This window comes from Dama dama, chromosome 18 (assembly GCF_033118175.1).
Source record: "Dama dama isolate Ldn47 chromosome 18, ASM3311817v1, whole genome shotgun sequence".
In the NCBI taxonomy this organism is placed as follows: Eukaryota; Metazoa; Chordata; class Mammalia; order Artiodactyla; family Cervidae; genus Dama; species Dama dama.
Window position 1 is genome coordinate 77,692,769 of NC_083698.1, and position 25,438 is coordinate 77,718,206.

Below are 25,438 nucleotides of genomic sequence, written 5' to 3' on the forward strand. Positions count from 1 at the left end.
TGTAACTCCATGGCTGATTCATGTCAATGTACGACAAAACCCACTGCAATGTTGCGAAGTGATTAGCCTCCAACTAGTGAAAATAATTGGAAAGAAAAAAAAAAAAGAAGTAGGTCAAAGGGAGTTGAACTGTCAAGTGAGGAAAAAAAAAAAAAAGAAAAGAATCAAGATTTTAAGGTTATGGCATTTCTAGAAAATTAATATAGGCATGGAAAGTCCACTAAAAAGGAGGAAAAGGAAGGGGCAGTTCATGTTAGCCTGGGGCTTTGCTTCATCCAGGGAAGGAGAGAAGGATATGGGGATGTTCATCCCACACAGGGGATGAGAGACAGGCAGAAATAGGATTCAGAGTCCATTAAGCTTTACGCTTCTCACTGCATCTCATAGGCTGGCTTTGCTGGTTAGTTTGTGTTGGTCGGCACTGCTGATATTTACTGTATTCAACAAAAATAGATATAAGCACACTTTGAAGACTTTCTGGATTTTCTGTGCCAGTGCTCCTCATCTGTCTTCCTTGTGTAACACAGTATATCCTTAACAATATTTTAGTTTCTGGAATAAAGCATCTTCTAATTAAATTCACGATTGATATAAGAATAAGTAGAGGTGACAAGCATATTGGAAAATGGGATAAAATGAAGAACCAGAATGTGATAGATGAATTGGAAAAAGTTAATTTCTATAAAATAACATTCAAATGGGATTAAATATAGAGAAATTCATGTGGGTGGGGGGAGACGAAACTTTCCAAACATTTAAAGGCAAAGTGGCTGCAGAAGAAATGAAATCAGTGGTTCCCAAGATTTAAGCGCTTTCAGAATCACCTAGAGGGCTGTTAGAAAACAGATCCCTGGACCTTACCCCCACAGTGTCTGGTGCAGTAGGTCCAGGTAGGAGTCAAGAATTTGCATTTCTAACAGGTTCCCAAGTGAGGCTAAGGCTGCTGGTTGAGGGACCACTTAAGGTTTTGGAAGGATCTTGTCTTAGAAAAAGGGTAAAGAAAGTAGATTTATTGCGTCTAGACAAGAGAAGCCAGAGCCTAGATTTAGTAAGAGCTTTTAATAATTAGGAGGACATAAAGAATACCTGAATGTTATCAAGGAGTTCATTCTACAATGGACATGGCCAACTGTGCAGGTGTTAAATTTGCTGGAAGGTTCAGGGTTGAGCTCAGGACAACCTAACTTGAAAAATTTTGAGTACTAAAATTTTGAAAAATTCTGATAGCTAAAAGCTCCCCTGGGTATCATATCTAGAACATGATAGAACTCTGCATCTTAGTGCAGAGGAAGGGGTTAACAGAGAAAGAAAGAGAATTAGGGAAGAGAGTGCTGTGTGTAAGTTCTCCCCAAGCTACCGGCAGATGCTGGTTTGGAACCTACTGGAAAATGGCAGAAGACACAGAATCAGAAAGCCATGGAAGGGCCTGGCCTGGGTTCCTCAGGGAGCATGACTCTGGAATCTGGTGTCTCCGATAGGGAAACACTACCATTTGGCAGCAGTTAAACACGATGGAGCACACAGCATAGGCTGGGTCCTGAGCAAGGCTGAATCAGTCTGGTCCCTGCCTTTCAGGTGTAGACAGTATAGACTGAAGACAGTGAATGCAGCGAGGGGAAAACCAAGGTGAGAGAATGATAAAGGTGAGCTTCACAAAGGAGGGGTCCTGGGCAGGCGGATGGTGGTGGGAGTTTGCCCGACAGAAGAGGTAGGAGAGGCATCCCAGGCTAGGGCGGACAGGGAGCATGCGCTCTGTCAGCTGAGCTCGACTGGCAGCGACCAGGGAGACCAGAGATGTGAGATGCCCGGATGTGTGGCTGCAAGGTCAAAGGTCTGTTTTGTACTGGGGTCACTGACACACATTTCCTTTCTCTAGGAAACCCTTATGACTATTTTAGATCCTGTATGGGTGGAAATACTTCATTTGTGTCTCATTCTGGATGGCTCCAAGAAAAAATTGGAAACTACTGATTTAGGTAATGGCTGGGAAAAAACTAGTGACTATATTTTTTTACTTGGAAAAAAAAACAAAACCAGATGGATTTAGAGAATCATATTAGCATTTTAGGGGCTTCCCCGTGGTGCTAGCAGTAAAGAACCCACCTGCCAGTGCAGGAGATGTAAGAGATGTGGGTTTGATCCCTGAGTCAAGACGATCGCCTGGAGGAGGGCATGGCAACCCACTCCAGTGTTCTTGCCTGGAGAATCCCACAGACAGAGGAGCCTGGTGGGCCACAGACTATAGGGTTGCAAAGAGTTGGTCATAACTGAAGCAACTTAGCATGCACGGCATTTTAGAGAGCTAGTTTAAATAAACCATTTTCCTTTGGCTTCCTATTAGCACCGAGATTACATATTGAAGAACAATTGAGTGATTTCATGGATGGCAGTCTCCATGTATTATAGCCATGGTATTTGATTTTTGAAAAATTTCAATGCTTTGATTTTACAAATCACATTTTCCCTTTCCTGTGTCTCTAGTTTCTTAACGACATTAAAAATCTCCCATAAACTTCTGTTGGGATTTAGTCAGAGGAAGAATAAATATACACAACATGATTTCTGTGCTGCTCATGAAGAAATCATGAATTCACAATCACAGAACAGTAAGGGCAAACCCTGGCATGTGGGTCACTCTGACTTTGGAGCTGCAGAATCTTAAGGAGGAAAGGAAATGTTACTTTCAAGTTCTACCAAATATTTTTGTATTAGGTTCTTTGTTTCATGCACAGAAAGACACTTCTCTCTCTCTCATATATTTTTTTGTGTGTGTGCAGCATGTGCGATCTTACTTCCCTGACCAGGGATCAAACACATACCCTGCACTGGAAGCACAGAGTCTCAACCACTGGACCACCAGAGAAGTCCCCCTCTCTTTCTTATCTAGTCATTTTCTGACTTTTATTTCTTTGCATTGCTCACCAAGGATTCCTGACTCGATATTGTGGAAGTGATATCAAGGACTATCAGATACTGGTATGTGTTTTTTGTTAAAAAATACTGTTTGTATTTCAGATGATAACTTTGCAGGTTCTCAATCTTTCATCATTGGAATAAAGCATCCTCAAAAGTAGTTGACTCTTCACTCTTTGATTTTATCCAGGTTCTTTTAACTAGTGGTAGACATGTGTAAAAATTAAGATTTTTAAATTATTTTTATTAGATTAAAACAAATCACCCCAGGTCATCTAGCCCAAGAGGCCTGTACTTCACTCCATAAAAAGTGGACTTCCTTTTGAGTGCGAATTAGGGACTTCTCTGCTCTTGTAATTTATGACATATTTTACTGTTGGAACTATGCTCTGGTGAGATCAAGCATTTGTCATAAATCACATAAAAAAATAAAGTGAGAAACTTCTCTATTGTACAAGAGAAATCCTTTATTTTTTAGTAGTTGTCCATATTATATTTCTTCAATGTAAAGGGTAATATTTAAAGAAAAAATTGAAGATCACTATTCTTATATATATCTCTAGGTCTGAGCTTTTTACTTTTGGACTCTCAGCATTTTATGACCCTCTATCCTCAGAATTCCCCCTTTTATATCTGGGACTCAGACTCGAGCATTTCCTCTTAATTCACCCAACTTGTTAACTTTACTACACCTTCCAAGGTGTTTCAGTCAGAGCTGATGCCAAGAAACAGTATGGCGCTCTTCTCCTGATGTTTCTCACCACGTCCGTCATCAGTTCCCTTGACCTTCCTAGGACTTGAGTAGACCACTGGCACGTGCCTTGAACAACGGGACAGGCCCGAGGGTGCCTGCCGTGAGTTGAGGATTCAGGAAGGTTTGAGTGTCACTCTTTTCAGCTGTGCACACATGTCCTCTCAGCATGCACTTGTATGAGAGATGCATGCACATATACTGGCAAGGCAAGCCCTGCCCTCTGTGATGCTGGTTGTAAATGACATGAGTTGGATGGGCCTGGCACAATCCTAGAGGCTGGCTGTTTCTTCCCAGTTGCTAGATCTCCAGTTCTACCAACAGGGTTGATGGCAGTGGTTAGATTAGCAGAGGACCAGACATTCCCACTGTGATAATGAGGTTTCATTCCAAGGGTCAACAGGTAGGGTGTGAGCAAGATTCTGAGGTGCATCTATGCTCACGAGAGAGACTGTGTAAATGGATTCATGCTGTCAATAGTGGGCGAGGGTTGAGAAGCAGCACCATACCTCCCTCTTACTTGCCGTTTCTTAGTTAGGTCCTTCTGGATCAAAACTGTACTACCTCAAACATAGAGCTGTCATCCTGTATAATGGCAGTGGTCTATCACCCACACACCCTACTTAGAAATTCAAAGTGAGAGTGAGAGCTACTTGTATTAAATGTTGATGATCTCTAATTAATTCATCACCTTCTTGGCAATTTGCAACTTGGGTTTGCTGACAGAAATAGTTTTTTAGCAGATTGTACGAAAAGATTAATTTTCTCATTTCTGAGCCCAGAGATAATTTTGAACATAGGTTTGAACAGATAGAACTAGGGATTAAAAAGCCAATGAAACATTTGGGGGAACTATTTATTCATTTTTTTTGGCCACACTGTGTGGCATGTGAGATCTTAGTTCCCTGAACAGGGATGGAACCTGTGCCTCCTACAGTGGGAGCTCAGAGTCTTAACCATTGAGCCAGCAGGGACCAGTCCAATTCCCTTGGGGGAACTATTTAGAAGGTTAGAGAATACAGTGGAATCCTGTAAATAGCAAAAGAAAGAAAATAGCTGAGAGACAGGGGCAGAGGGAGGGGGTAGAAGTCCTCATGATACATTTGTCAGGGACTGTCCCACTGCCTGTGAGAAAGCTGGGGAAGAAGAGGGTGGTGGGAACCCTGGCCCACAGGCAGTGGTTTCGATTTAGAGGGAGAACCAGCGGGAGTAAGAGAGGCCCCCCCAACTGCTATGTGAGGGAGATCCTGACATTTCCCCATTTTACAGATGAGAAAACTGAGGCACAAAGACGGGGAATGCCTCAAGATCACACTGGGACAAAGTCACCCTTTTCAGTTTGACTATAAGGCCCCTTCCATGACTGTTCTCAGACTCGCTCTGCGTTTCAGTCACATGAACTTTTTTCCTGTGTTTAGCACTCCAGGCTTCTTCGTGTGTCCCTGCCTCTGTGCCTGCTGTCCCCGCCGCCTGGAATGTTGTTGACCCATCATTCACTCGGCTGACTCCAACCCATCCATTAAGACTCACTTCCAAACCATGTGAGGACTCAACACTCTCTGGACAAAGCCAGTCACTTCCATCTTTGTGATGATACTAAACTTTGTGCATACCTGTCCTGTTACAGGACATGCTGTCTTATTTATTTATTAAAAGATTTTTTTTGGCCATGTCACTGGATCTTAGTTTCCCGCCCACTCCCCGCTGCCCCGTCCCCCTCCTCTTCCCGCAGGGGAAGTGCTCACATGGTTTGGAAGTGAGTCTTGATGGATGGGTTGGAGTCAGTCAGGTGAATGATGGGTCAACATTTGTAACCACTGGACCAGCAGGGAAGTCCCAGGTCATTCTGTTTTATTGCATAATGGGGCTGTGCTCATACATCTGTGTCCTCTACAAGACTATGAGCTCCTTAAGACAAGAAATTGTCACTCTTTCACCCCTGTTTCTTATAATTAAGCAAGGGCCCAGTGTATAGTGGGTTATCAAGAAAGGTTTGTGGAAGAAAACAATTAACCAGAAACTCCATGAGGTCAGGAACCATGTTCTTCTTCTTCAGGGCTGTGTACCCAGCTTCTAGTATAACACACAGAAAGTGCTTGATTGATAGTTGAATGGATAAAACATACTGGATTCTCATGGTTTTAATGAAATTCTACCAATTAGAACCTCCTATTTTTCATTCCCTAATTTCTAGGAAGCACTTTCAGCAGCATCAATTTGGGATCTCTTAATGTGTAATACTTTTTCCCCCATTTATAGATAAGACGTTAACTGGTTTTAGTTTCTTCTTGACCCCTTTTAAAATGGACTGAAAGTTAAGTATCACAAGCTGTGATAAATAAGAACACATATCTATTGAACTTTAGGCAATTGTCCCTGTTATAACCAAATATATTCTTTTTTTTTTTTTTATTAGTTGGAGGCTAATTACTTCACAACATTTCAGTGGGTTTTGTCATACATTGATATGAATCAGCCATAGAGTTACACGTATTCCCCATCCGGATCCCCCCTCCCACCTCCCTCTCCACCCGATTCCTCTGGGTCTTCCCAGTGCACCAGGCCGGAGCACTTGTCTCATGCATCCCACCTGGGCTGGTGATCTGTTTCACCATAGATAGTATACATGCTGTTCTTTTGAAATATCCCACCCTCACATTCTCCCACAGAGTTCAAAAGTCTGTTCTGTATTTCTGTGTCTCTTTTTGTTTTGCATATAGGGTTATCATTACCATCTTTCTAAATTCCATATATATGTGTTAGTATGCTGTAATGTTCTTTATCTTTCTGGCTTACTTCACTCTGTATAAGGGGCTCCAGTTTCATCCATCTCATTAGGACTGATTCAAATGAATTCTTTTTAACGGCTGAGTAATATTCCATGGTGTATATGTACCACAGCTTCCTTACCCATTCATCTGCTGATGGGCATCTAGGTTGCTTCCATGTCCTGGCTATTATAAACAGTGCTGCGATGAACATTGGGGTGCACGTGTCTCTTTCAGATCTGGTTTCCTCAGTGTGTATGCCCAGAAGTGGGATTGCTGGGTCATATGGCAGTTCTATTTCCAGTTTTTTAAGAAATCTCCACACTGTTTTCCATAGCGGCTGTATTAGTTTGCATTCCCACCAACAGTGTAAGAGGGTTCCCTTTTCTCCACACCCTCTCCAGCACCAAATATATTCTTGTTTATAGATTAGCAATTATTTAGTTGTCACTCATATTCACTAAGAATGAAAAATAAAGCTACTTGCTTTTTTTAAAAAAATAAGTATCAATATGTTAGGATTAGTGAGATTAAATATTTTCTAATTTAAAAATTACTTTTCATTGATTGAGCCCAATTAGAAGAAGGACGGTAAGGAGAGGTATCCAGGTAGCCAGGGCTGTCTGGACAAGAAGCCTTTACCTGCTGGCCAGGCTTGATGGGGGAGAGCGTGATGCCCTGCGTGTTGATCACAGGCAGGATCTGGTTCCCGATGACTGTGGCAATGATCTGGCCCTGGGCGTTCGTCAGGAGCTGGGGGGTGATCGGCTGCACTTGAAGGCCCTGAGTGCCGCTCGGTGTTTGGCTTGAGGGCCCTGGATTCGGCATCAGAGGAATGGTCCCAATAATCTGCAAGAAACAGGCCCACAGGTGAGGCTCCAGGCTCTGCTCAGAGTTGGCACAGGCGCCTGAACCTCTCTTGTGCTCTGGTCTCCGTAGGAGGCTCCCTGAGAGCCGACTCAGAATCCTCGGACCGATCTGGAGAAGAAAGAAAGTGGCAAAGGATGAGCACGTGAAGGAGAGAGGAAACACACATGGACCGAGTGCCTGGGCGGAAGGGGAAAACATCTTATTTAAAACTAAAATCATGGATTAACAGATACACCCTACGACATACAAAATAGATAACCAACAAGGACCTACTGTATAGCAAAGGGAACTCTACTCCATACTCTCTAACAACCTATCTGCGAAAAGAATCTGAAAAAGAATATATACATGTTTATGTATATCTGAGACACTTTGCTGCACATCTGAAACTAACCAGCATCTAACACTATACTACACTACAACTATACTCCAATAAAAAAAAAAGAAAGGAAACTCAGGCATCAGTGAGGACAGAAGCATGTGACTTCTGCCAGGGCAGCAGACTCCCCTGTTCTGTCTCAGAAGCAGACAGAGCATCAACAACTCACGCACTGAAGGCCCTCGTCTGGCTGGACCCCCAAATGCTCACTTTTCCATATATCCCCTGGCTGCCATCAACAGGGAGGACATAGGGGGGCACCTTCTCTTAGGAAAAGCCCTGCATCCTGTTTGCAGTTTCCCACTAGACGCTTAGCTGCTTGCAGACTAAGTTTACAAATGATCCCATTTTCTGTGCCCACATTCCCCCTGGCAGGGCTTGGGACATAGTTTCTCAATGGCTATCTTAGGAAGGAACGGTTTCTGGGTTCAGCTGTCTCTTGGATTCCAGACACAGTTGGCACCGTAGAAGACCTGCAAGCCCACAGGATTCAGTCCAAAGATCAGGATTGAGAGAATCCCTCCTCACTCGGCAAGCCATGCTTCCACCACAGAAGCTCCTGTGGGGTGGCGCTAATGGAGGAGCTGTGAGAATATCAGGTATCCATGGCAGTTGTCAATGGCGGATGATCAAGATCAAGTCGTTACTGAGAGAGTGGTCAGTGGTCCTGCAGGGAGTTTGCAGCTCCGCAGTCTCACTGAGCAAGACCGCGCTGTCCGTCCAGCAGCATGGCCATGAGCGTGTCCCATCAGTGCCAGCAAGGTCAGCAGGAGTCAACATCAATAGATCAGGGTGCATAAGTACTTTATTGATGAATGGTCTTGCATTAACATCCCAGGGTTCAAAGTCTTTGACTCCACAGGCAAAGGGGGGAGCAAGTTCCTTGTCTGACTCTGACGCAGGCTACTCCCACTTTCCTCACTTGCACTATGAAATGTACAATGCTCCTGTCCTCAATGCGCTGGGAAAGTCCAGAAGCTGACCCATCCTGTCTGACTTCCCTGGGCCTGGGAAGCCCCACTCCTCCTGATTCGCCCCCGATGAAAGCCTACGGAAGCTGGATTCACTTAGGTGGCAGGGTTGTGGGTTCTATTTTAGGCAGGATGTCAGCGTGTTTAGCCCAGGAGAAGGCTTCAGAGGAGGCAGGCCCCTGACAGCTACAGAACACACTGGATGTGGAAGAGGCATTCTGCTTCCAAGAAGATTGACATGAGTCTGTGCTCGCCTGGCGGTAATGAGATGCTCTGCCTGCGTTCTGAGTGCAGAGAAGAAAAGGCAAACACAGTGTCTCACCAGCCTCTTCCCCAAGCGCAGTCTCACTTGCCAACGCCTCGCGGCGACATTACTAAAACATGGCATCACTTTGGTCCCCCTTCACCCCTCCTTCGCTCCTCTCTTCTTTCCTGGGCCTTGGCATCACTTACGCAGGGTAAGGCAGGGCCAGTGTCAGAGCCAGAGGGACCCACAACGGCCCGACAGAGGGAACCCTTTAATGGGAGGCTTTGTCTGAGAGGTGCAAGGGTGGGGTTGGGTGGTTCTAAAGTCAGGATGGCTTCTGTGAAGTTGAGCATTTTTCATTTTTGCTCTCCTTTCAGCACAGTTGGGATCACCATCTCAGCTTGTCAAACCCTTGGCAGTACTCTGTGGGGAATTTTTTAATATTCCCTAGTGCCTTACAACTCGCTCATTTTCATTTGCTCCCATGCATCCAAGTGTGGAGACCGTCACATACTGTGTTGTTGAAAACTTGTCAGATGTGCCAATTTTGCTTACAGAGATCTCACTGTAACTTCTCTTTAGACTTTAACTTCCAAAAGGTGGTCACAAGGACATGCGAGGAGTCGAGGAAGCAAGGTGGGAGGTTCATTGACCTGGAATACTTGTGTTTTAAATGAAAAGCTTTTCAATATTCAAAGGAAGTATTTGCATCTACACATCCTTCAACTAAATCAGGAAATCGCAAGTGAGGTTTGAAAAGGCAATAAGGGGGCTTCCCTGTGGCTCAGTGGATAGGAATCCACCTGCCAGTGCAGGTAACATGGGTTCGATCCCTGGTCGAGGAAGATTCCACATGCAGGGGAGCAAGTAAACCCATAAACTGCAACTGCCGAGCCCACATGCCACATCGACTGAAGCCTGCGTGCCTAAAGCCTCTGCCATGAGAAGCCTATGCACTACAATGAAGAGTAGCCCCCGCTCACTGCAACTAGAGAAAGCCCTCACAAAGCAACAAAGACCCAGCACAACCAAAAATAAATTTTAAAAAAGAAAAGGCAATGCTGAAATTGATTTGAGGGAAAAAATAGAAAGAGGCCACTTTCAAAGCATTTGTAGTCCAGGGACTAGCTTTTGGAGTTTGATTTTCTGGTTCCTAGGGCTAAGGATTTACCACAAGGAGATGTCCTGATGGAAGCACATATCACTGAGCAAACGGCCACTGTGCTGGGACTCCGGGTCCAGGCATCGGACGCACAAGATGTATTCTCGTATTCCAGCTCTCCTGAGATGCTGAGGACTCTGGCAGAACAGCCTTGTACCTCCAGACCCTTCTCTATGTAACACACAGTGTCATGTGCCATGGAAGACACTAGGAAGACACAACTGGGGCAGGGGATGGGGTGATAAAACAGGCACGTTGCATGCAAAGATTCTAACAACCCGATGGAGGAGTGTATGTGTCAAAGTGGCAAGGACTCTCTGATAAAAATCTCTCTACTCACGTGGTCAGTGCTCAGAGGAATATTTGGAATGAATGAGTGGTTTCAGAGGAAGAAAGATGAAGATGATTGCTAGGAAGACTTCCTAGAAGAAACAAGGGCAGAAGAGCATCTTGGAGGTTGGGTGGGATTTGGCAAGTCAGAGAATCCATTCCAAGTGGGCGGTGAGAAACGTGGCGGTGGTGAGTTAACTAGCTTCATGCAAAAGAGAGTGCAGACATTGGGCAGTGACAGGTTGGCCTGGAAGGGTCAAATTCCAGGGGAGAGTACTGAAATGGAGCAATTTCAGACGAGAATGTGACTGCGTGGCGAGAATGGACTGGAGGGTCAACAGGTGATTGACCAGGAGATGAGTCACTGGGATATTATTGTAGTCCTCCAAGTGTGAAGCAAAAGGCTTCAATGAATCCTTGGCATAGGGGATGCTTGATTCGTTGCCTTTCACTTCAATTCAACAAGCATGGTCTACTTTATGCCTAGGTTGCAACATTAGAAATTTTTGAGTGAAGTTATTGGCCCATCAATCCCACAGCAAATAGCTCAGGCATCATTTGCAATGATCCCCTCTGTCTTTTCCCTGACTCCAACAGTAACGATTAATCTCTGATGATTGCTTTAACCGGGACGAGGCCCATACTGCTATTGCAATGATAATTTGTGACCTAAGAGTTCCAGCTTCTCTGACAGGGGACTTATTTGGTTGTTGCTGTTCATGTTCACTTGTCTCTTTGCTTAAAAGGGTTAAGAGCATAAGCCACAAGGGAGAATAAAGTCCATGTTGTAAGAGTAACTAAAAAAAAAAAAAAATCACTGAAATGATTACTAGTGTTCATTAGCACATCTCCCTATTTCCATAAGAATGGGGATGACTTGCACATAAGTGTGCTATTATTATCCAGTAGCCATTATGATTTAAGCCACCATAAAGATTATCTTGTGATTGTAGCAAACCCCAGCAATCCAGTGCCATGTAATTCCTTGGGATACCATGTTATCATTGCAATGCCCTTATGGACCTCAGTGTAGTTGAGGTGTTTAGCAGCGATGCATTATGACTGATGGAGGGGAATGGGTGCTGAATTTATTCACTGCCAGCATGTAGGTGTCATCGGCAGCAGTTGAGGGGGTCTCATAGAAGCCTAGGGCATCCAGACAAGTTGTCTGATGGGCCACATGTCGTAATAGTCTATGACATGCTGTTAAACTCTGCCACAGAGAATGTGATTGCAGATGTCAATGTGACAAGTAATTCTGTTGCACATATCTTTAGGAAAAGGAAACCCGTCAATGCTGGAAATGGGTGATTTTTCCAGGGCTTGCAATCCATCAGCAGAGACAATTCTTTGTCAAATATTTGTGTAACCTCAGCACTTTTTGGTCAAGAGGCTTTTGTTAACACCTGGCATCACTTTGTCCATTCTTGAACATAGAACTCTAGCTTCTGAGAGCTGAGGAGCTGGTAGCGAGTGATCACCTGTCTCCTTCCCTTTCCCTTCTGGTCTGGCTACAGCCACTGTTCTTGCTTCCTCCAAGGAATTTTAGTCTTCTTTACATAATATGTTGACTTCAGTCTCAGGTCCTCTCAAGTTTAAGGTTAAACTTAGTTGTTTTGGTAGTTCAAATTAGGATGTTGATTCAGGAAGAATAGGGAAATATATCCATTTCCCAAACAAAAGTTATTTTTGTGGCATGCAATCTAGTACCTTCTTGTACATAGCTGTGTCCAAGGAGGGAAACATGAAAAGTATGAATATTTTAGAGGGCTTCCTTTGGAGAATCTGAACCAGAGATAGTAAAGGCATGAAGATAAGCAGATCAATGAGTTTAATTAGAGGAAGACATGCAACTAAGGATAAATAGATTTAATCTTGTTGCAGGCAACATCCATCAATCAACCAATTGGCTATGACTTCCTGGAGCTCTGAAGGTTCCAGTGTTCAGGAAGAAACAGTGCCATGATTGATTAACAATGTCTGGAAAGAGTATGGGCATAGGGAATGGAGGTGTGTCTGAAGAGGGCATAACTAAAGCCCAGGACATGAGACAAATTATCTTAGGTCAAACTGCAAGGAATAGATGACACACAATTTCTTAATGAGTGCGAGAAAGAGCTTTTTATAGCGTACAGTTTAATGCTTACACTATGGGTATCAATAAATATTCCGCCTCTGGGAATATCTACCTACTCAATGTTTCTCACTGTCAGTTAGAATGAGGATCCTTGCTGCTGAGTGCTCTACTACTTGGCTTCAACTTTAGAAACACACTCACAGACAAGAGGAAAGAATTGGAAGTGTCATGATCTTTAAAATGTCACTTTGACTCACATTATGAGAAGGATAATTTGCATAAAAACTGATGCTGTAAAAACAGAATGACAACAATAAGAAAATCCTCTCCCCTTTAATGGCTTCTTAAAAGTCATTAGGACTTCCCTTGTGACTCAGCTGGTAAAGCATCCACCTGCAATGTGGGAGACCTGGGTTTGATCCCTGGGTTGGGAAGATCCCCTGGAGAAGGAAACAGCTACTCACTCCAGTATTCTGGCCTGGAGAATTCCATGGACTGTAGAGTCTATGGGGTCCCAAAGAGTCGGACATGACTGAGTGATTTTCACACTCACTTAAAAGCCATTAAAGGTAATTTTTCTTAATAGTGTTCATGAGTTAAATATACCGAGAGATGGAGAGGAAAAAAATTCCCCACTGATTGGGTACAAGTCTAGGTTTTGCCACTAACTAGTGGAAAATTGTTGGTGATTATTTCACCTCTTAGAACCTCAGTCTATTCATTCTAGGAAATGGGAATAACCATGTGCACTTTATAAGGTTTTTGTGAAGACTCATTAAGTTAACATATGTAGAGCACCCAACAAGGTACTCTAACAACCAAACAGGTGTTCCATAAATGTTTGTTCATAACTTCATTTTTCTTACATGTTTTTGTAATCCCTGGGCCTTTGAACTAAGTTGCAGAAGCTTTTTTGAATTTTTCTGTTCATTTCACTATGAAAAGACTTTACCCTGAAGAACAGAACATGGTAGTTTCCCATGAAAAAATAATTAAATCTTCCTTGTCCTGTCACAATGCAAAGTTGGGAGTTTCTGTGGAGGCACCAAGGTTCAATAGGTGCTGTGTTCCAAAGGAGGGAATAGACGTTTATGCTTTTGCAAAACAGGTTTGTGAAAACCAGTTAGATCACTCCAGAACTCAGGTGCTCATGATAAGGGTAGATAAAGAGAATTCTTGAAATTCTGCATGTCTTCCTCACTCTAGGGATGGGGAAGGAAAACTTTCTCTTCTCTTCAACATGAACGAACGTGGTTGAATAAATATTGTCTCTTCAACCTAGGGAATGTACACCCAGAGAATCTAGAGGTGAGACAGTGTGTCTTTAAGAGCTGAGTGGGGAAGAGAAAAAGGCTGAGAGAGGAAAAAGGGGAGGGAGAGAGAGAAAGAGAGAGAGCCCCGGCCGGCCCCCATGTGCCTAAACGTCAGTGCCTTTACACCAGCAATGCTCCTACTGATAAGTGGAATGTGTGTGTTTCCTTGGACTCACTGTCATGGGTCTAAGCTATTTAAAATCCTCGTCCCATATTTTAAGTGAAGTGAAGTTGCTCAGTCGTGTCCGACTCTTTGCGACCCCATGGACTGTAGCCCACCAGGCTCCTCCGTCCATGGGATTCTCCAGGCAAGAATACTGGAGTGGGTTGCTATTTCCTTCTCCAGGGGATCTTCCTGACCCAGGGATCAAACCCAGGTCTCCTGCATTGCAGGCAGATGCTTCAACCTTTGAGCCACCAGGGAAGCCCATCCCGTATATTAATTAACCTTAAAAATGCTTTCCAATATACTTTAGGTGCAGACAAGCACTGTTTGACTCCACTTATACAAGGTACCTGGAATAGTCAAATTCATAGAGTCAGAAACTACATTGGTAGAAGCTAGATGCCAGGGGTTAAGGGGTGAGGTGGGGAGGGGGGTGTTTACTGGGGACAGAACTTCAGTTTAGGAAGGTGAAAAATTCGGGAGATGGATCATGGTGAGAATTGCACAATGATGTGAATGTCCTTAATGTCATTGAACAAATAGTATGTTTTATATCATGTGGCTTTTACCACAATTAAAAAAAAAATAAAATAAAATCCTTGTCCCAGAGGAGCCCTGAGCTATGGGCACTGGGACAGCATCACTGAGAGAGGCTTGAGGAGTGGAAGAGGAAACCAAGTGCTGAGAGGGGAGTGAGGAGATGGGAGAAACCACTTTGCCATAGCAACGTCCCCTTGGAATATCCCAGCGGGGCCTGGGAAGACCTCAGGAAAGTGGCCTGCCCCCAGAGTAGCTTTTATCCAGGGGGAGGGTCAGGCCTATGGCCACCTGGAGGATTGAAAGGGACCATGGGAGCCTTTGATGATGATCCTCTGAGTTTCAGCTCTGTCTTCTTTCTCCACTTATATGGGAAGGGGTTTGATAATTGTAAATTACTGCATAAAGAAATTTAAACTTGTAAATCTCTCCAAGTCCCCCACCACTCTGGGCTAACTCACCATTGTATGTGCCACGGGATCAAAGCCCCCCTTTTCATATTTAAATTTAAGTTTAGCATTTTGGGTCTATAAGTAGCTCATCTAAATTAAACATGACCTTATTCATGAATATTACTGAATATTTTCTAAGCTACTGCTACCTGTTAATTTTAAAAACAGGTAAAAATGGGGACTGTCTTGACCACAATGATGGAAAGCCCATCAATAACATGAAAAAAAGGAGATTTTGTGGATCATATGGTCATGAGTTTGTTAACTAAGGATGCCTGAAAAATAGAGGAAAAAGGTAAACAGGAGGGGACATGGAGGAAGGGAGGAGAAAATTTAACAAGCTAGCAGAGGTAGAAAATTTAAAATTGTGAGCAGAATATACATTTCCCCCCATAAACTATGAATTTGGTTTATTTCTGAGAAGTAGGTGCTGCTGCTATTTATAACACTATTTATAAACTTGTTGACGTTTCAGTACTTAAAAAATGGATACTATGCAAATGTCTTAGTTGCTGAAGTTCTTCTGAAGCTTTTGAAAACCTGAAAACTCTAACAAGAAAAATGAATGCCTACCAAAGGAGAAAAAAACAGTAACAATATCTAGGAAAAGGGAAGGTCAGAAGGTTCAGGACCATTTAGACATGGTCATTGGGCAATAATGTTAGCAAGATTATTCTCAGTAGTAATCAGCAATATTTCTAAGGTATAGTAATGATGTGGTTTGATGGGTCTCTATTTCCTCTCTCATCTTTAATAAAAGCCAAGACTCACCCTATATTCCCAAACACACTGTAAACACACTATTTTAATTGTTGAGAAAAAAGAAATCTAATGTGTATGCGTTTGTTTCCCACTTACAAATGATGAGGAGGGGGGTGGCGGTGAAAAGATTCTATTCTCAATGATGTAAGACAGGATGAATAATGTCAATTCCAACGGTGTTTTATAGGAACGATTTGCTTATGGAGCACAAGCTGAACCCTAGTTATGCAGCCCATTAGCAGTAAACATTGCGGAAGGAAATCCACATCTCAGGGAGCTGACAGGTCTCCTAGGTAAGAGTCAACTCAATTGATACGATGATCATTCTTAGTGGACCTGAATCTTTCTTGAGTCCTTTGGCCAAATGAAGTTAGCAGCTGCAGCCCTGTTCTGAGCAGTTGACAGTTCCTACTACAACAATTCTACAATTGAATCTGGCATATGCTACACTCTAGAGTTGTTTTTTTTTTTAAAATTTATTTGCTTTGTTTGTTTACTTTTAAATTTTAAGATGCATCATATCTCTTCCTAAATAGTTTACTGTATTTGTGAGATTTGCTGTTTTCTCTTTTATTTCAGTTCCTACTCAAGTGTTAATAAAAGCTTTGATCCAGAGCATAATCAAAAGATTAAATTAAATTTATGTAAGATGGTATTACATGGAGATGAGAATGAAGTGAGGAGGCATTGTAACTGCCCTCATGGCTTATTCCTAGAGTCATTGGTGGACTGAGATCAGTGCCCAGGAAACAAACCCTTTTCTTGAACACAGCATAGGGACCCACCATCAACTCAAATTTCAAAATTATATCTGAGTTGTATACTTACGGAAAAGCATATTGTCAAGCTCTGGATTATTTAGAGATTCTTGATTTCTCTAAGGTGTTGTTTTTCCTCCACTACTCTGCTTGCTTTTCACTCAACTAGAAGGTGGGATGAGGAAGACAGAAGAACGGAGAGTAAATTTTGCAAAATATTAGCTCAAGGTTTGATTGGTCATGATGTTGGAATCAGAAATTGACTGGCTTCATCTGTGATTGGGAAGAAATTCTCACTGATGCAAGGTAGGTTCTCTCAGCAAAGGTCATTTAAGCAAGATTTTCACCACTGATGCAATTTTCTCTAGGCAAAGGAAGTGGAATTTGGAGAGATTCTTTTGGAAATGGACAGACAGCTTGTCATTTTGTTCTATGAATGTCTTCTCCTTCGAAATGTATATAGCTAGCATATACCCAAAGGCTTAGAATATATGAGTTTGGTTGTTTATACAAATATTAGTACTTTACACATTAAACGTATGCCTATGTGAATGGATAATACAAATATACTGGCAGAATTTTCAATGTCAAGAATGCAGGATTTATGTAACCATGTAGATAATTCTAGAAGGGGAAAAATAAAAAACTACCTGCTACTTTGGAAAAGATAGGCAATTTTCTAAACATATCTGCTTTGTTCTGAATGGTGTAAAATTAAGAATGTTGGTTTATTTGTGCATTTACTCACATACAAATTGATCACTCACATGCTCATTCACCCACCCACTCGCTCAGGAACTTCTAGTGCCCAGCTTTGGGCCACACCACATTGCTCTCATTCCCACTGTAGAAGACTGGGGGATTATCCTGCTATCTGAATCCATGAAAATCCTTTCTTTGGGATTAATGGGAGCATTCTGTATATCTTGCCAAATATGGCACCAACAACCTGCCAATGGAAAAGAAAGCCTAGGTTCCCAGTAGTTAGGATGATCAAGATTCAGGAGTTTACACAAAACTAGAACTCCTGCCGTTGACAATGGTCCTGCTGGCTCTTCTCTCCTCCAGGGAAACTGCTGTAATTGTCAATGGCTGGAGGGGATCTCCCAAGTTCCTCCTTTCAAGGACTGACTGCATACTCATTTGTGTCATTGGATAGCTGAATTCACTCGTCATTAAAATAGGTTCTTATATTCTGAAAAGAGTTTTTTAAAAAAAAATTTTTTGAAGAAGACTAATATATTAAAATTTGATTTCTGCATCCTATTTACTAAGTGCCCATTATGTGCCAGGCACTGTTCTAGATTTGAGGAGTCTGAGAAATACCTCCTGATCCTAGATTTTATTTTTAAATAACTTTGATCATGGAAAAGAAGATGGCTAAAGGGTCTGCCATCTTGAAGTCAGTTATCAATAAGGGTTGAGTTTTCATGGTGGGTGTAGGGGGGTAGGTGGGAAGTAGATCCCTTGGGACATCTGGTCCCCAAGAACATAATTGAAACTGCCCATTTCCCATGGCAGAGTAGAAATGACAGGCACACAGTGGGGAATTCTCTTCAGTTTTCACCAGACAACGTTTCTCCTCAGCGACCACACCACAGTCATAACCTCTGCCATCTTGATTCCACCACAAGGATCCATGTGAATTCATTACATGGTTCTACCATGCTCTCAAAGATTCCCACTTCATCTGTGACTATGTCATGATTTTGCCATCTACTGACTCCTAATTGGAATAAAAACAAAAGTATATTTCAATATGCAATTATTTGTAACAGGGACAAGTGTGACATTTCACACAAAAGCGAATGCCTTCAGCCCATCGTGGCCTTGGTTTCAAACTTGTAGCTTCTCACTTTTATTTTTAGATTTATTTATATTATTTATTGTTGGTTGCACTGGGTCTTGGTTGCTGTGTGCAGGCTTTCTCTAGTTTTGATGAGTAGGGGCTACTCTTCATTTCAGTGCAGGCTTCTCATGGTGGTGGCTTCTTTTATTGTGGAGCACAGCCTGGAGGCACATGGACTTCAGTAGCTGTGGCATGTGAGCTCAGCAGTTGTGGCTCCTAGGTTTTAGAGCGCAGTCTCAATAGTTGTGGTGCATGGGCTTAGCTGCTCTGAGGCAAGCTGGATCTTCCTGGACCAGGGATTGAACCCTTGTCCTCTTCATTGGCAGGTGGATTCTTTACCACTGAGCCACCAGGGAAGCCCACTCATGTTATTTTCAATGGAAGAAATGAAAATCTTTATAAATAATATCTAATGCTTCAATTTCCAATTCTCTTTAGAGATTTTAATTGTCGCTATAATGCTCATTGTATTTGACCAGTCGGATAGTCCATGTACCAGAAAACAAAAACAAATACTTAAAGATGAACTGGAAACATTTGTTTTCATCACCCCTTGACTACATGGGATGACTACATGACTACAATTTTCTCCCCAATGACTACAATTTTTTTTTTTTTTTTCTTTACAGTTGTCAGCCCTGTGGAATTGCTGAAACACTTTTTTTTCCCTGCAGAGAGAATCACAACCGGGGTGAAGCCATCATTTTGCAGAAAGATGAACTTTGTAAGCATTTACATGGCTTTGCCTAAGATTCTAAGTTTTGATGCCAGCAAAAAAATACCTAGAATGTGAGGAAGTATTTCTGGTTTTGCCCGTTGATGCCAGTTTAAGTGACTAAATCAGATTAAAGTTAGCTATTGCTTTTTAGTTTGACTCAGCCTTAACCCTTAGAAGCTTTAGTAAACATTCTTAAATAAAGCCCTGGACCTACACACAGTTTATTATATATTTCTTCCCAAATGAGAGAAGAAAGAGCTACAGCAATTATAGAAAAAAGCCTAAATCATGGACCAGTGATCTCCATTATTCCAAATTCTTTGGAGCAGTGGGAGTCAGTGAAGGCACTTGCTCAAGAGTGTGCTGCATGGAGTTTGGGGTTTTTGAGCACAAGCTACCTGTACTCCTTGCTTGGCCCTGCAACAAACCTTTCTCTGCTCTAAAAAAAAAAAAAAAAAAAAGAGAGAAAGAAAGAAAAAGAAAAAAAGAAAGTGTTGCATGCATTTATCATCACCTAGTACTGTGAGTGCATTCAAGCATTCAGGTTGTAAAGTTGAATTTAAATTAGTATAACAAGCCTCTAAAAAAAGAAGAAAAAGGGGATGGGGTGGGGGAATGAAGCCATGCCAGGCGTCATTAAAGAGGCATCTGTTTACTACCACCCACTCTCATGAGTACAGGATGATGCATATGCTTTTTGTGAAGAGAATATCTATTGTTGTGGCAAAATTAAATGTATTTTGATACTTGCATGCAATATTTATCTATCTGTTCAATCAGAAAAAAGTTGTCTTCATCACTTTACCATATTTTACTTTTTCAATTTCCTCTTAGTAATGTTTTTTCAATGTTCTTTAGCGTGAGACCACTGAATGTCTCATTTCTCACAACAAACACTATAACTCATCAGAATTATGCTGATGCATTTTTCTCATAAAATATCATCCTCATTTTCATAGGTGACCAATTTTCACTCTCTTACCCCTAACCATTGGGCAGGTTTTGATAACTGTAAGGATGGAGGGCCATTGCACTCTTCTAGCTGTTTCTCATAATTTTCTGGTTCCTATTTTAAATGTCCCTCAAAGTATATACATATAATACATATATACAATATAATATGTGTGTCAATAATATATATAAAATAAATATGCAAAGTATAATATATGATATGGGATTCCCTTGTGGCTCAGATGGTAAAGAATTCACCTACAGTGTAGGAGATAAGAATTTAATCCCTCGGTTAGGAAGATCCCCTGGAGAAGGAAATGGCTACACACTCTGGTATTTTTGCCTGGAGAATTCCATGGACAGAGGATCCTGGTGGGCTACAGTCCCTGGGGACTCAAAGAGTCAGACACAATTGAGTGACTAACACTTTTACTTCACTTTCAATTTATGATATATATACTATAATATATACATCTGATACTTCAAATATGGTCATGGGACAATGTTAACTTATTACTAAAAATAAACCAGGACTTCCTTGTTGGTCCAGTGGCTAAGACACCATGTTCCCAATGCAGGGGGCCTGGATTCAAGCCCTGGTCAGGGAACTAGATGCCACATGCTGCAATGAAGATCAAAGATCCCTTGTTCCGCAACTAAGACCTGGTGTAGTCAAATTAAAAAAAAATTAAAATAAAGAGGCAAAAGATCTCACTAATATAATGACTTTCTAGCTATCCTGTTCTAAGCAAAAGAAATCAAAATTGATGCCAATAATACAAATTTTGGAATTGTTAATTGCGAAGTTCTAAGTACAGTCTTGTTAGGAATGTTTCTCATCATGCCAGATGAATTCATTCATATATATCATGTTAGATTATTAAATCATATAGAAGTTGGCATAGTGATACTTACATTGAATAACAATGGAGATATTTAGTCACAAAACAATAAATTAATCAATTCAGAATTAAAAAATAACCTATTTAACCTCTCTAAAAATTTGGGGGGCATTTCTAGCAATGTATGTGGTACCACGATTCAGTTTCTGAGAAGGGTACTTTCTTAGTTCTTTCTGATTCCTCTAGATTAGGATGGCAGGAACAAGTTTAAATGTGTAAAACCGTTGGTTTCTACTATGCTATCTCCATGTGAGCTGAGGGGGAGCAGAAACTCTTGCTAATATTTTAAAATGTGTATACTTTTGGGATCTCAAAAATTCAGAATGAGTTCTTAGAATTCTGAGTAGCATGCCATCTCACTCCCTTCTGTGTTCATCTAAGCAATTTGTATACCAGTTTTTTTTTTTTTTTAGTAGGAGACTTTTTTATTTTTGGCTGTGTGCATGGTTTGTGGGATATTATTTCCCCAGCCAGGGACTGAACTGGCACTCCTGGCAATGAAAGTGCAGCTTCCTCACCCCTGGACTGACAGAGAATTCCCTGTGCATCACCTTTTAAACATAAATGACTTAAGTATCTTTTTGCTTAAGGGTATCACCTTTTATATTACAAAACTTTCTCTTGTAACCAATTATACTGAGAAGATCCTCACATTAAAATCATTTTCAAGTTGCAATCAAATCCTCAAATTCTCTGAAGCAGATTTTTGTTTCTCTAGCTGTACATATCACTACATCTCTTCCTTTTGGTGGCATGGGAGAGCTTGCTAATATCACCTGCAGATTTACTGAAGGTAGACAGAAATGTTTTTATTCTAGAGAATCATAAGAAATGAACAATAGTTTAATGAACCCCGCAGGTAAAACCCTTGTGGCTCTGCTTTTTGATTAAACAAGTACAACATTTTGTTATGAGGAAAGGTGGGTGCTGTCCTGTCCTCAGCCACGTAGTCACCTTACAGAGGCAAGCTAGACACCACTTAGCCTTCTGCTGCTGATAATGTGGAGAAAACAAGGTAGTCAGCCTACTTCGTTATTAATAGTGTGAGCAGTGGACTGAAAAATCATCCAACTGGCCCTCTCTGCATGCTGGGGTGACCATGGGTTTCAAAACCCTGGTGGTCAAGAGCGAGGGAGAGAGGCAGGGCTCACTTGGTACTAGGTATGTACCTGGAGCTGTCCCAAGCTTTTAACATCCCTTATTGCTTTTATTCCTGACAACAACCCTGAAATGTTAGTACAGTGGTTTAAAAAAGTGAAGAAAGTTAAGTAAAACAGAAAATGTCGTTTTCATCAGATATGGTAATACTGGATGGCATTATGCTTAAAAGCATAAAAAAAAGCATTTCCATATAAAACTTCAATATACTAAATAGACCTTACTTTGGAGCAGTGGATAAAGTATATAGAGGTGGGGAGAGAATGATATGTGTTAAATGACAACTATATGGCAGGCATGGTAGGAGGAACTTAGACATGTGATGCTACAAGCAGCTTCCATCAGAGGACAGCAATGCCTTCCATTGCCAGGAAGAGGAAACTTAACTGAGTGAGATGAGGGGCCCTGCCTGGGGTTGCAGAGCTGTTTGGGGTGGAGTCTAATTTGAAAGCCTGTGCTCTTTACCATGACTGACTTCCAAATGAATACACAGATAATTGCACGTTTTATCTCTATCACTCTGTGACTGGACTATTGTGAATATCTATTGACAAGTGTTAGGTCAGGGGTGTGTAGTGTTTTCCTTTGTGTGTCTGTGTGCCGCTTGATTAATGCCATTTATTAGTAAGTATAAATCATATCACATCTTGACACATTCTGAAGTCTGTACTTATGACAACTTCTTGGCATCTAATGTGTACTGTTATTTTTACAAGGTGGAATGTGTTAGGTGGTGAGATGAATAGCAGTTTGGAGCAATGTTCTACGGCTAATGCATGGTATTCCATTGGATCATATGAAGGCTTACTTCTGTACATTTGAACTTGAACCTGGCTCCTCTCGCTGTTCTGAGTTGTGACTTTTCCATTGCTGGCTATCTCTGATTGATGATATGATGCTTACATCTCTAAGAAGAATGCATCATGTCAACAACTCATGGGCCAACAAGAAAGTTGGGTGCATTATTGGGGCATATGGTGTAGTAAATGGTACAATGAACAAACTGGGAAGTTGACTGAGTCTCACATGTGAATTTGATATTTTCCCCTCTCTGAGAATGTTCTGCTTAACCATAAAAATTGCTTGCAGAAAAAGCTGATGTTGCTCTAGGGATGCTAAGTCAAAATTCAGCACTTCCTCTCTTTCGTTGCCCATGACCCAAATCAAGTTTAATTTTCACCCTTTATTTGGAAAAACTGAGACATAACTAGCTTCTACTTTCATCTCTGACTTTTCACTAAAAACCACTAAAAGGAGAGCCATCAGCAGCAGCCCAGTGTATAGTCTTTCTGATGCTGGATTTGGTTGATTTATCAAATATATAACATTTCCTCAACTACACAATCCCCATAATTTTTACATTTTTTAATATTTGTAGAATTAAGCTGCCCCTCAACAACTGATACATTTGTTTAATGTGGTAATATTTTCTTCCATTACAAAAAAGCTGTTATTAAACTGAGGGTGTAACTTAAGATCAGTGGTTTCTCAGACTCACAGTACAGAATTACCTTTTAAATAAATGGTCCTTAATTTTGCATATGGATTGGGAAGATCCCCTGGAGAAGGGAAAGGCTACCCACTCCAGTATTCTGGCCTGGAGAATTCCACGGACTGTAAAGCTCATGGGGTCACAAAGAGTTGGACATGACTGAGCAATTTTCACTTTCACTTAAGACTTGGGCTTCCCTGATGGCTTAGTAGTAAAGAATCCGCCTGCCAAGCAGGAGACACAGCTTCGATTTCTGGGTTGGGAAGATCCCCTGGAGAAGGAGACAGCAACTCATTCCGGTATTCTTGCCTGGAGAACTTGTTGGACAGAGGAGCCTGGCGTGCTCCAGTCTGTGGGGTCGCAAAGAGTCTAACACGACTGAGCGACTAAACAGCAGGAGCAGCATAGCTCTTAGCAGTTTCCAGTGTGTGAGGGTTTGTGTATCATCAAGAGAAATTTCTGAGGTTGACAGGAAAAGAATTACAGTTCCCCTTCATAGATGGGGCAAGGCAGTTTCTGGATTTGTGTCAAATCTATTGAGCATCCAGAAAAGGAACCTGGGTCTTTGAACCCCAGAAGGTGACGTAGAAGCCGGAGGATGGATACGGATTTGTGGCTCACATCTCAGGTCTGCCACTTACTAAAGGCATCATCCCGGGGAGCTGCCTGATCTCTCCCAAGAGTTTGCTCGTCTGCACAGCTGGGATCATCAAACCTGTGGTGAAGTGCTCCTGTGGGACCACATATGACACCTGCTCCACAATGAAGCTGCGGTGTGTGGGGAGCTGGATTTCCATTTTGCTTTTCTAGAAATCACTTAGCCTAAAGGAGCATTCAGCTAAAAACCTACCACCACTCTAAGACGTAAGATGGCTGAAGAGTTTTGCACGCTGAAATGAATCCCATGAACATTATTCAGTGATACTATTTTGCCATTAAGTTTACACTAATTGGAATGTAAACTATGTTCTTGAAACAAAGATTGGAAAAGTCAGACTAGCTCTGAGGGAACTTGGAGTCTGGTAACTTATTGCCTTTCTAGAATCACAGCTGTTAATTCGGTTGCTCCCTTAGTTAATTGGCTCCGTTCTTATTCTTTAGCCAGAAAGATTGCTTAACTGTCTTACTCTAGGAGTCTACACAAGAAAACATTTCCCTATTTCCAGGAAAATGTAATACTCATGAAAGAAGAATTTCTTTTAAAAAAATGTAGTAACCCAAGCGGGGGAAAATAGTATCAGCACTGTAATCCAAATCACTGCTTTAGATGAGAGAGACCCTGGTTCGCTCAGGTTTAGTCTTCAGAGGGAATCCCCCAAACTGGATTCTTCCTCCTGTTTCTGTCCATCTGTCCATCCCTTTAGTTGTCAGGACATGCTGCTCTGCTGAGTTCTGCTCCGGGAGGAAGGTATAAAGATTTCTGAGGGTGCTTCATTTTCCAGATCTTTAACTTGGCTAGCTCTTTGGAAATGATGACACTAATGGGATTAACCCTTTCATTTCAGAAATGGGGGCGGTAAGGAAGGAGCCAGAGAAGAGAGGAGCTGACCCTTGGCTGGGCAGCAAGGGCTGGGCTGAACAGTTCGCTGTCACAATGAGGGACGGACCAGAGCGTCTGCTGGTGGCGCTGACCGCCTCTGAGACCTGATTAGGTCGCCTGTGTCAGCAGCTGAGCCACTGCAGAGGCAAGGCCTTCATCAAATCCATCTCCCTGGATCCCTGCGGGCCACTGGGGCTCATTAGCACCATTTCCCATGAGGGGCACCTCCCTTCTCAGAATGGTGAGGAACCCTTCATCCTACTCCCGCCCAGTCACAGCAGGTGCCAAATCTCCAGCCAGCGCACCGCAGCGGGAGCCCTGGCGGCCACCACCTATTTGTCTGTCTGCCCACGGTGCTTGGATTGCAACCCC

The 25,438-nt window shown here is 42.1% G+C and overlaps 1 protein-coding gene across 1 annotated transcript in view; it reads right to left on the reverse strand.

The window, feature by feature from the left end:
• POU6F2 (POU class 6 homeobox 2) overlaps positions 1–25,438 on the reverse strand; it is a 492,326-nt gene that overhangs the window by 17,532 nt on the left and 449,356 nt on the right. The window contains exon 7 of the mRNA XM_061166383.1: positions 7,075–7,281. Coding sequence (XP_061022366.1) covers positions 7,075–7,281 — 207 coding nt within the window. The remainder of the gene's footprint in view (positions 1–7,074; positions 7,282–25,438) is intronic.